The sequence below is a fragment of the Mirounga angustirostris genome, unplaced genomic scaffold (assembly GCF_029215605.1).
Source record: "Mirounga angustirostris isolate CCGP_5_RB_7025 unplaced genomic scaffold, mMirAng1.0.hap1 SCAF_1, whole genome shotgun sequence".
NCBI lineage: Eukaryota > Metazoa > Chordata > Mammalia > Carnivora > Phocidae > Mirounga > Mirounga angustirostris.
Genome location: NW_026991709.1, coordinates 70439695 through 70451943, shown reverse-complemented (window position 1 = coordinate 70451943; position 12249 = coordinate 70439695). Strand labels below are relative to the sequence as shown.

General features: G+C 38.5%; 1 protein-coding gene across 1 annotated transcript in view; it reads left to right on the top strand.

Annotated features, from left to right (window-relative positions):
- Positions 1 to 8474, top strand: part of UBXN7 (UBX domain protein 7) — a 58864-nt gene extending 50390 nt beyond the window's left edge. Inside the window, exons 10-11 of the mRNA XM_045903084.3 lie at positions 136 to 215; positions 1714 to 8474. Coding sequence (XP_045759040.1) covers positions 136 to 215; positions 1714 to 1875 — 242 coding nt within the window. The 3' untranslated portion in view covers positions 1876 to 8474. The remainder of the gene's footprint in view (positions 1 to 135; positions 216 to 1713) is intronic.
- Positions 8475 to 12249: the final 3775 nt, after the last annotated feature.

Below are 12249 nucleotides of genomic sequence, written 5' to 3'. Positions count from 1 at the left end.
GAGTTACATTCTAGACCTGCTTTACTTAAAACTTGAATGTTACTGAAGGGGTTTGTTTATTTGTTTAAGTTAGTCTCATGTCTTAAGCTCTTATCTTTTTTTCTTTTTTTCTTTTCTTTTTAACCCTTCCTTTAGGACCAAAAGCACAGCTGATGTTGCGGTATCCAGATGGAAAAAGGGAACAGATCACTCTTCCAGAGCAAGCTAAACTGTTGGTAAGTATATCTGATTGGAGGTGTTTACTAGAAGCAGAGAAACTAATTAATTGGCATAATTGGCTTTGTGAATCTTTGAAATAGATGGTATTCAGTCTGGCCTCTAACTGGAAACTTAACTGTGGTGCGTCTTTGGATTACTTTATTTCCTTGTCAGATTATCTTAGGCAAGTCACATAGGGTTTGTCTAGTCAAGATTTTCTATTCCATGGCTGCATGGTATAGAAACCCAACTGAAATTATTACCTGGAAAAGGGGAGTGGAGTTATTTATCGTATCCGTGGGGCTCCTGGGTGTCCTAGTAGCTGACCCTGCAAAGTGGTTGAAAACCGAAAGTATTTTTCTGTGTTTTTCTCATGGGGCCTGTTTTGTTTCCCTTTTGTGATTTTCTGCTTCATACCATTCTTCTCTCTGTATACTGGTGGGTTTTGTTTACCTCTCAACTTGTACATGGTTCATCATAGTGATGCTGAGGGCCTTTTCGTCTAAAGTCCACAGCTAATGGGCTTCCCTCTGTTTCTGACTCCTGGAAAAGAGAATGGGTCTGACTAGCTTAGCTTAGCCTATGAGTGAATCCCCCTTGGGTCAGTTGTCCACACCTAGCCACTTGCTGTGGCTGGAGATAATTAATCTGATTCTTCAAGACTGGATGACTGAAGTGCAAGAAGGTTCTGATACCCAGAACTATCTTCCTGGTCTAGTATTTGGATGGGAATGGGAGATGAGATTGTGGATAGAACAAGTATAGATCACTTCTTTGAGAAGTTTGGTTGTGAAGCTAGAGGTAGCGAATGGGCAATAATCAGAGGGGAAAAATGACTGAAGGAGAGAGTGAGCATCTTTAAGTCTGAGGGGAATCATCTGTAGAGAGTGAGATGTTGAAGGTACCTATAAAAGGGGATATCATAGTGGCGCGGTTTTGGAGAAGGAAGAAGGGATTCAATGCGCAGGTGGCACGGATGTCTGCAGGTGGACTGAAGGACAGATTGTTGATAAAAAGGAAAAATGGTAAAATGTTTAAAAAGAGGATGATAATTTTACAGATAGAAATTGAGTTTGTGTATTTGGGAGACAAACATAACCCTGTATATTTCAGTATCACTTAATGGCCCTAAGTTATTGGGTGCAGGTTTATTATCGTCCTATCCAAAGAGTTATATTGGCCCTTCCACAAGGGTAAGCTTTGGTTGTGTGAAAGCGTAACTAAAATTGGGGTGCCTCGATGGCTCAGTCGGTTAAGCGTCTGCCTTTGGCTCAGGTCATGTTCCCAGGGTCCTGGGATTGAACCCCACATCGGGCTCCCTGCTCTGCCCCTCCCCCAGCTGATGCTGTCTCTCCCACTCACTCTCTCTCTCAAATAAATACAATCTTTAAAAAAAAAGAATAACTTCGTATCTTATCTGATATGATAGAAATGAATATAAGATATTTAATTCTTTAATATATTCTTTCTTTGTATTTCCATCTAACAGCTTTGTCTTTCTCTTATTTTTCATAGGCTTTGGTGAAGCACGTCCAGTCTAAAGGATATCCAAATGAACGTTTTGAACTTCTCACCAACTTCCCTCGAAGAAAACTCTCTCATCTGGACTATGACATTACATTACAGGAGGCAGGCCTTTGTCCTCAAGAGACTGTCTTTGTACAGGAAAGAAATTAACATCATGGCCTGACCTCTCTCAGTTTACCCCTTTTTTCCCTTTCCTGTGAGATACCATGTCACTAAGTATGCATTTTGGCTCATAGGACCATAGAGCCAAGTTGGGCAAGCAAGTCACCTGCCTTCTCTTTTATTTCTTGCTCTCTCCTATATTCAGTCTCTTTTCCCCCTCCCCCCACCTTTTCAGTCCTCTTCTATTTTCTTCTTTTTCCTACTATTCTTTCTTTCTTACCTAATCTGGTGACCAAATGGAAGTGTAAGGATTAGACCTCCTAGTACTGGCAGCAGGAAATGTGTGTTCCAATAAGTGGTCTCTTGCACGGCACTTTTTTGGGATCAAATGATAATGTTACTCCTCAGATCCTTTGGTAAAGGAATGGCTAGATTCAGAATAAGAACAACCTCCCTTTTTTGTAAGCCCCATTTTTGGTAGGGAAAAGAAACTCTATAACACATGTTTTGTTTTGTTGTTCATGTAAGAAATATCACGTGACAAAATATCCAGGCTTCCGTTTACATGGAAAAAGCATCCCTTATAATTATTGCTCATCATATTTAAAATTTTTTTCAACGGATTCCCACGTTCCCAGCTAGAATTATTTCCATGGTATGTGTTATTGGCAGAATGAGTGTTAAATGTAGGGTGAGTAGCATGGGGTGGCTTTCAATATCCTAGCCTGAAACAGCTTTCTTCATTATTACTTTATAAACTGTATTGATCCTGCTAGTCCTGAAAAGGACATTTAGTGAGGCTCTTGTGGTAATTAGAATAGGAAGGTGCTTGCTGTTTTTGCCAGTACAGCATACTAGTTCCCTTGGCCCTTCCATTGTTTGGGTCCACAAGTGATCAATGGGAAGGCAGCTGTTCAGTAATCATGCAGTCCAGTGGCTTGTAGTTGTAACCACTATGGTTATTGATCGTCCTATGGGCTTTAAGGCATACTTATGTATGTCCTGGGGGGAAAAAGAAGAAGATGCAGCTGAGAGTTGCTAACCATGTTCCTGCGGTTAGAATGATTCATTTTTTTTAGCCCCGGTTGGAGTAGTTTCTAAAAGGCTCTGGTGACTGAATGAGCTTAAATTCCTCTACTGTTTTCTTGCAAAAGGTATCAAAACTGAAAGCCTCTGTAAGGGGAAGACCTTTAAATTCAATTTATAAGACAACATTTAGTAAGGGAGGTGGAGAAGATTATCAGGAGTCTTGAGATGTTGTGGGGTTTTTCTGCCAACAAAAGCCACATTCAAAATGTAGTTGGTGAAAGCTTTTTTCCGTATTACTTAGAAGAGGCCATCTTGAATCTATGTAATACTGTTTGACTTAGCACCTTCACTGTATGCTCAATTCTTATTTTGAGCTTTAGGGTCCTCTGAAGGGGTAGTAATGATTCTGGTGGCAAAATCAGAATTTTAACCTTGTTATATAGAATGGGCCTATTTTGTCAATTGGGGATTTGGATCGATCGATTCTTCTACTTGAGGAACATAAATTGCTATTGCTCAGAGACCTTTAGGTTCCCATCTACTTTAAGATCACTCTCTTGGCAACTAGGGGATTAAAAAAAAAAAGATGCTCATGTGTTGCTAGTACACAATTAGAGAATGTGGTTTCTAATGGTTGGATTTAGAGGGATCCTTCCTAAAGAATGAGTTATGTATCTCCTCAAGGAAATCATGGAAAATTCTGTTTATTCTTCAGTGAGTCCTTTTGAATTAATGTTCTTACATTTTTTTCTAAGTCTGTGTAAGTGCTTATGTATAAGTATATAATTGTATAAATATTTATAAATATATTTATATAATTACAATTTCATTTATACCTTGAGTCAAAGTTCTCTCTTTAGATTGGTGACTGAGTAATACCATTTCGGTGTTTTTTCATAGGCTCTCGAGTAACTAGCAGCTTCTGATTTACTGAGGAAACGTGGTTTTCATGTTCCTCAGTTGTATCTCTCAACTTGGATAATGTACTTGCTATCTGAGGAATAGAGCTCTATAGTAGCAAAGGTGCAGTAGAGGGTTAAAAACATGTTGAGTAGACAAGGTCAGAAATGCAAAAATTCAGGGAGGCACAGGGTAAGAACTGCGGGCATGCCCAGCTTTGGTGCTGTGATGGCAGTGCCCCGCTCTCTGCAGTCACAGCTGAAGCCCAAATCTGTCAAAAATGTGAAGTCAAGAATTTTCCCTGTGGGACTCTTTCATCCTTTTGCTTACTAACTTCTCTTTACAAAACGTCTCAAAAACCTGAGGCATGTTCATTAATGATAGGATGTAGTTCTGCCTTTTTGATGAGGTCAGCCGTGGCATATCCATTTATGAGAAACCAAAGGGACTTTTCAACATGGATTTTACTGTGAGATGACCCGAGTATGTATAAAATGATTCAAGTAAGCATATCAAAGACTTAGGGCATGAGATACTGATCCAACTTAGGTACAGCGGGTGTGTCTAGAGTACAAGATGTTGAGGATTTTCTTTTATTGTGAGGCAGAAGTGTAATTATCCCTGGTTTGATACAGAGGCCCATGGGGAGAGTAAATAAGGAGTATCGCTTCGCTCATGAGCTTAATTCACTAAAGGAGTAAGCTTCCTCCAGTTTGTCTTATTTCCTCTGCAAATTCCTTTGCTCTGTGGAGGAGAGATTTTATTGAATAGATTAAATGAAGCTAGTAAGATTAGTTAAAAATAGCCATTCCTTGTAGGTGTTGGAAACAGCTCGAAAGAACAGGGGGGTTGGAAAACGACAAGAGAGACTTTGAGAGTGACAAGAAACAAATACAGGGAGATGGAATGAAAACTAGTGGGGGAAGAAAGTGACAGGAAACACCTTTTGATTGTAATTTAGAAAGGAACCAGAGAAGAGAGAGAACAGCCAAATGAGGGAAGAATGGGAAACTAATTTTGAGTAACTAGCATGTGCTAGGTACTTCCTGTGCATTTTCTCCTTTAATCTTCCTAAGAACTCTACAAAGTGTATATTCTCCCCATTTTGTAGATAGGACACAATTGAAGTTTAGAGAATATGTTCAGGATGTCAGAGCTAGTAATTGGCAAAATCAAAATTGGCATCCAGAGTCCATGTTTTTTTCACTCCCTTGCTGTTGTCTCCTACAACAGGGGAATCAGTTTACCCAAAAGGTTATCTTCCTATTGTTTGGCTCTGTAAATTATCATTTGGTTTTGTTTCCTTAAAGCTTGTGGGATTTGCACTATGCCTATAAATTCTTATTTACACCACTGTTTTGAGGGACTGATGGTTGCTTTTTAAAAAAATGATGCACTGATGAAAATGTGAAAGGAAAATATGTGGCATTATTTGCCAAGAATAAATGGAAAGGGTAAAAAATAATTTTATCTTTTTTTAACCATTTTTGGGAAAAGATAGAGTTATCTTTTCTTTGTCCCACCCATACCAGATTATTGAACTCTCTATGTGTATGTTTTTAAATCTCCTATAACATTCTACTTCCTTGACTCTAAAAGTCAACAAGTATTTACTGAGTCCTTAATCAAAGTTGGAAATATCTTGAAGTCTAATACCTGGTTTCTTCTGTTTTATCCAGTTGGAAAGATACACTACACATGAGATCATTGAAGAACATGTAAATGCTTACCTTTTTGGTGCTGAACAATAATTACAGTAAAAGTTTAGAAAGGGGAAAGACTTAGGCTTTCATTAGGAAAGTCCACAAAAAAAAAAATAAATAAATAAAACCGAAAAGTGGCAAACACTGTAGCTCAAAGTTTTTGACTCACCTGTATTCATTCTTTAGTTCCACCTTTTGTAACTACTAGACTTAGGGCATGACTTTTATCAGTAAGGTACACCCAGCACCCAAGTAGGAAAGGATTATTGATCCCAGGACTAAAGATTTTAGCTAGCAAGGATCTCACTTGGACACTTAGGAAAATACCAGAGGGAGCCACTAGGAACTGGAAAGTGAAGGAAAGATTTCATTTCTCTCCCCAGGTACAAATCAAGTGTATAAAGGGGCACTATGTGTAGGCGTAAGTGCACTTGGGTAACAGCGCTGCTGCTAATAGAGAATTGGACTAGATCAATGGTTCTCAGTCTTTTCAAGTAAAAGGACTTAAAATATTAAAATTCGGCAAGAGTGGGGAATTGTGGGATTAATTATTAATAACATTATGTCCATAGATGAGGAAAATGTAAATGTGCGTATGGAATTGCAGACCCTTTGCAAAAACTCCAGGAACCCACAGACTGTAGACCACCAAATTAGATTATCTTTGAAGTTCTTTCCACTCTAAAATTTTATACTTCTAATTTCTTCTCTTTATATTATCCCTAGGCTAATTAAAAATTTTCTTGTTAATCACTTCCTGTATTTTTTTTGTTTCCAAGTTTCATTTGCCCAGTAACTTAATCTAACCTCACTGTGATGACTAAAATCTCCAAAAAGGAAAATATCGTAGTTCTAGATCTAGTAATGAGCTTTTAAACACAATTCATAATATTTAAAAACTTCATGCTGTGTTTCTAATCGGTGTTAAGTATGACTAAAATGTAATTAATGAGAACCAAATATTTCACTGACACCAGAGTTAAATTTATTTTACCTGTGTGCTTAAACAAAGCACTTTACTGGCTGAGCAGTTGTTAGGAAATTGATTTGTGTAAGTTGTAGAATTCACACTTGGTTTTGGCAGGAACAACTTTTTCAAGATTCAATTAGGCTGACTTTCAAAAATATTTCTTATCTCACAGAGTATATCTCTATTAGGTCATTCATATTCTCTCTGTCTCTGGCCCTCTTTGAGTTAACTACTCAATAGTAAATCATAGGATACTGGTTGATGAGTAAGTGATGGCTTGTGTCAAACTAAATGAGAGTAGGAAGAACCAACCTTAACTGATGAACATGGCAGTTGTCCAGTATTACAAGCCTTAATGAAAAGGCTACTTAAAGACAGCTGTGTCCCATGAATATTCAGCTTCATTGATTTGCCTCGCATAGCATTATCAATTATTGTCTTGACTTGAAACTTAGTATTGCATTGTACACGGTTTAGACTGGTGGCAAGAATGTTCTTTCGTACAGAAAATAACCAACAGAATATCAAGGCACTATCTTGATTTCTCCTATTCTATAGAAGTTTAGTATTTTAGTCTTTGAACACTACTAGAGAGACAGCTTAGAATCAAGAATATTTTTTTATAGAGATTTTGACAACCTTGATAGTTTCCCCATGAAGTGAACTTGTGATTAAATTACTGGATGTGATGATGAGACTGTTAATTAGAAAATCGTTTCATCCTACATTCTCTTTTACTTTGTCATTCTCTATTCTCAATTTTTTTGGACATCCATTCACTGAAAATTAGTCATGATTTTTAATGAAATTAACTATAAGAAATTCCATTTCTAAGTTTGAATAACACTTAAAAATTTTTTCATAAAATATAAGGGAACAATTTGAAACAATAGTTTCAAAACAAGAGTTTCATAGCTCATTTTCTCTCTCTACCTAAAAATTCTTATTCCAAATATAGAACAGCTAGCACCATGATACCCCTCCCCTTTCTTTGGCCTACAGAATGCTGTTGTACTGCTTAGAGTCTCAGTCATTCTCCTAAACATGATCATTTTTGGTTCAAGCCTTTCTTTGCCATATGATCTAGTAGAGTTGGGCAGTCCAATATGAACTACTTCAGTAAAACGATTTAACATTTCAGGAAAGTATTTTCAAGAGATGGCCAGGTTTACTTGGATTAGAGATACAAATACCAATGGTAGTATTTTGCCCAAGAACAATCCCACATTAATCTCTAAATATGGGGAAGTTGCCTTGTTGTACTTAATTCTGTGGCCACAAACAGCAAATTTTTGTTGTTTGCTTATTGGTATTTCCTGTATAGAGATCAAAATGCCCTGAGATTTTTATATCCCTTACGGGGTCACTTAAGTTTTCAAATAGGAAGAATAGTGAAGCTACATGGGACTGAACATAAGAAAAATTTTATCTGTATCAAAACAAGTTATTAATCTAACTGGGCTACCATGAATCATTCATTTATAATATGTGGTAAATAAAATGGGAAGCATTTCAAATCACTGGATAGTTCTGACCTGGAATTCTCCTTTTCTTAAAATCTTTTTTATTTGCTTTTTTCTTAGACTCAGTAAGAGCATCTTAACTAATAAGGGAGAGATTTTGGTCTGGAGCTATTCCCTGCCATTCTTTTTTTTTCTTTTGTCAAGCTTGCTGGTTTTAGAAGAGTACATGTCACTAGATTTCTGTTTCAAATTAATGACACTGCAATGCTGATGCTCAGAAAACTGCTTTCAACAAAATGGTTTGATAGTATGTTCTCAGATTTCTGTGTTCTTAATAATGAAAAATATCAATACATTAAATGGTGTGATTCAAAATATTAAATAGGTTTTTTACCCTAATCATATGTTCTTAACAACTTTTTGATTTATTGCCCTGTAAGTTAAACCTCACATGAAGTTACCATTGTCACCAGAAAATCCCCTTTTACCTGCTAATTAGAATGAAAGTAGTATGTGACCTCCACTTTTTAGTTAATGAGTGTAGCAAGCTTGTACTAGCGGCTGTTTATCTTACCCATTTTGGGACTTGGGCCTTGTTACTTTCTAATGTTTGTCCCTTCAGTTTTGGAAAGGCTATTTCAAACTCTTGCTGGGAAACAGACAGTGAAGCTCTGATAGAATCCTCTAGACTTAGATACAGAGAAATGAGTACCAGTTGATGCTAACATGATACTTGGACTTTGAGGGGCTTTCATCCAAGCTTTGGCATGAATCTGTTAGATACAATTTTTTCACTCCTTTAAAAATCTTTTCTAGAACGGTTTTCCTTTTGATTGTTAACAACTTCTAAGCATCTGGTGTCTTTTTTTTTTAACCCTTTAAGAAAAGTCCTTTTTTGAGTAGGTATTGATTGTTCCATGGATACTCTCAGGAGTGTTTGTAGGCTCTGCATGCTTTGTCATTAGTTTGAATAATGCGTTTTGAATCATCTGGGATGTCCCGATTCTGGCATGTCCTCACTAATTGTGTTTTTAAAACATTTTTCATGTCATTTTCCAATTCCCATCTTATTCAGAGAGGTTAATCAAGGAATGAAATTTGTTTGGGGAATAGGGATGGGGGTGGGTTGGGGACTCGAGTGAAGTCAGCTTGGGGTATTTGCTTTAAAGTGTTTCTCAAGCAGTTCCTAACAGTATTTAGAGATTCCCTGGGAATCCTTCATTCTGGACAAAGTGGCGGTCTTAGTGAGATTTGCGTTTTTAATGCAGGACAGGCTCGAAATTTAATCTGTAGTGTAATTTAGTTATTGAATCCAAGAAGATAATGGACAGAGACAGTGCTCCTATTGTAATGTTTCTGGCAAGTGCTCCCTAAAATGCACATATAGTTGTCAGTTTTCTGGGCTTTTAATCCCATGGTGCTAGGAGATAATTTGTTTCTGCAGCTCTTCTCAAAAGTGGGAGGAAGGGTTTGGGACCAGTGAGCAAGGGGCAACTGGATCATCCACTAAATTTTTTTGTTCACCACACACTAGAGACCCTCCTGTATATCTAGTAAGTGATAATTAAGGTGCTAGGGAAAGCCTTAAATTTGAAGACACATGGAGGCCGTAGAAAATCTAAACTTGGAGGAGAAAAACATGCCGTTAGGTGAAGCAGAGCTGTAACTGCTGGCTAAGACTCAATGGAACTTCCACTTGCTCTAAAACCAGGGAAATCTTAGATAACTGGGTGTGATATATCTATAGATACACATACTCTATAGGTAAATAATTAAAAAGAGGGTCTTTCAGTTGGTGATCCTCTGGTTTTGGCTGTACCAAATTGTGAATATCCTTGCTGTGTTGTACCCAGTTGCTTTATATTGGTACTGCAACTTGAATGGGGGGTGGGGTGGGACATTTGGGGTGGGGGAGGGAGGGGAGTGGGATAAGTCTTTTGAAGACATCAGCTCACTGTGCTGAGAGAGGGACCAAACTCAAGGAAACCTCTGATCTATAAATTCAACTGCTGCATTTTTTTATAAATACATGTAAATGTCCTGTTGTAATATTTGATCTTGGAAATAAAATCAAAAACTTTTCAGTATTAGTTTTTTTTTTTTTTTTTGGTACTGTTTTTGTGAGATAAGACTCCCTAGGTATTATTTCAGTTAATATAATTCAGGTTTCAAGAGCTTGCCCTCATATTCTCATGTTTAGTAGGACACTGAAGTGTATTTATTGACATAGGTTAATTCATCGCATTATCAAGGATAATTTTGCTAGATTCTCTGCTACTAGTAGTATGTTGAACATTGATGGTAATTGCTTTGTAAATGTTGGTTGCGTCATGAAATCACTGGGTGAGTTAGCTTTTTAGGAAAGTAGGAGTCTAGAACTCATACTTGGGCAATTCCAGCATGTAGTCTTTCAGACCAGGAATAATGACTAAGGACACAACTCTAATAAGTGAAGAAAAAAGGAATTTTTAAATTAATGGGAGAAAAGCCAGGAGATAGATTATATTGTGTTATAGAAATTGAGATCACTGCCTAGCTCACAGTAACCCCAGGAATCAGTTTGTGTTATTCCTCTTCCTCTTGTGGAACTATTCCTCGTCCCCATGCTTCAGCAATGTATTCTGATGGGACTTGCCATCTTCTTCCAAGACCTTGTCTCCCTGGCCACATGGACCAGCCAAGGGGTGGGCATAAATACTAAATTGGATTGAGAGATTCTTTCCCATTCTTCCAGCCACAGAATGCTTATCCTTAACCTTAACTAGCCTCACTGTGTGCCAAATATAGAAATATGGTGATGAGCAAAACGTACACAGTCCTGTCCTCAGGGAACTTATTTTCAGTGAATGCAGACAATAAACAAATGAAAAATACTGATTTGATTCAAAGACTGTGGAAAAAAAAATAGAAAAGCAGATAGATAATTCTGCTTTATTTTTATTATTTTTTTAAGATTTGTTTATTTATTAGAGTGGGGGGAGGAGAGGGAGACAGAGTCTTAAGCAGACTCTGTCAGGCGCCTGGGTGGCTCAGCTGTTAAGCATCTGCCTTCAGCTCAGGTCATGATCCCGGGGTCCTGGGATCGAGCCCCGCATTGGGCTCCCTGCTCGGTGAGAAGCCTGCTTCTCCCTCTCCCACTCCCCCTGCTTGTGTTCCCTCTCTCGCTGTCTCTCTCTCTGTCAAATAAATAAATAAAATCTTGGGGAAAAAGAAGCGGATTCTGCTGAACACGGAGCCCAACACGGGATCTCATGACCCTGAGATCATGACCTGAGCCGAAACCAAGAGTTGGACACTTAACCCACTGTACCACCCAGGCGCCCCAAGAATTCTGCTTTAAATAAGGTGTTGGGGAGTTAACATTTAGGCTGAGACCTGAAGGATGCAAAGAAGGTGGCCATGCTAAGAGTAGGAGGAAAACTTCCAAGCAGGACAACAACTGCAGAGGCTGGGGAGCAGCAAAGTTTTTGATGGATCTGAGGTCTTTCGAGAAGGCAGATGGGTCTGGCATGTGGCGAGCAAAGGGAGTGGCATAAAGTGAGTAAAAGCCAGATCATAGAGGCCTTATTAGGCCCTGGTAAGGAGCTCAGATCATGTTTCAAGTGTAATGAGAAGCCATTATTAAGTGGACAGTGAATTGGAGGAGAGCAAGAGTAGAGACAGTTGCAATGATCAAACTGTAAAACAGAGGTCACCTGGGCCAGAGAGTGGCAGAGCACCTGGGAAGTAGGGTATAGAGTAGAGATGCGCTATGAAGGTAGAAATGGAGAGACTTAAAATGTGGGGGAATGAAGGAAAGCAAAATCAAGAACGACTCATTTCCGGCGGTGGGTATGTAGCGGTGTCATTACTGAGGCGGGAAGATGTGATCAGGCAGGTTTGGTGGAGAAGAAATCATTTTGGATGTGTTCATCATGAAACTTCCAAGGGTAGGAGTAGTATAGGACATGTAAGTATGAAGCTTGGAGGAGAGGTAGACTGGAATTGGAGATTAGAAAAATCATCAGCGTTACAGACGGAGTTTAGTTCCATGAGAGAGAATGAGGTCACTAAGGAGAAAGTTAAAGAGGGTCCAGAACCTACGTCTGGAGATCACCAACAGAAAGAGGCCCAGTCAAGGAGATGCAGTCAGTGAGGGAGGAGAAACACTAGAGTGGGGGGTTAAGGGAGCCAAGAGCAAGAATTTCAAAAAGGATCTAGTGGCCAACTATGCCTAATTCTGTCTTGGGGTCAAGTAAGAAGGACAGTGAAGTGTTTATTAGACGGAAAAAGTCATTGGAGACCAAGATCCATCTCAGTGTGCTGTTGGAAACAGAAGCCTAATTGGGGTGGCTTGAAGTTTGTAATATTTTTATAC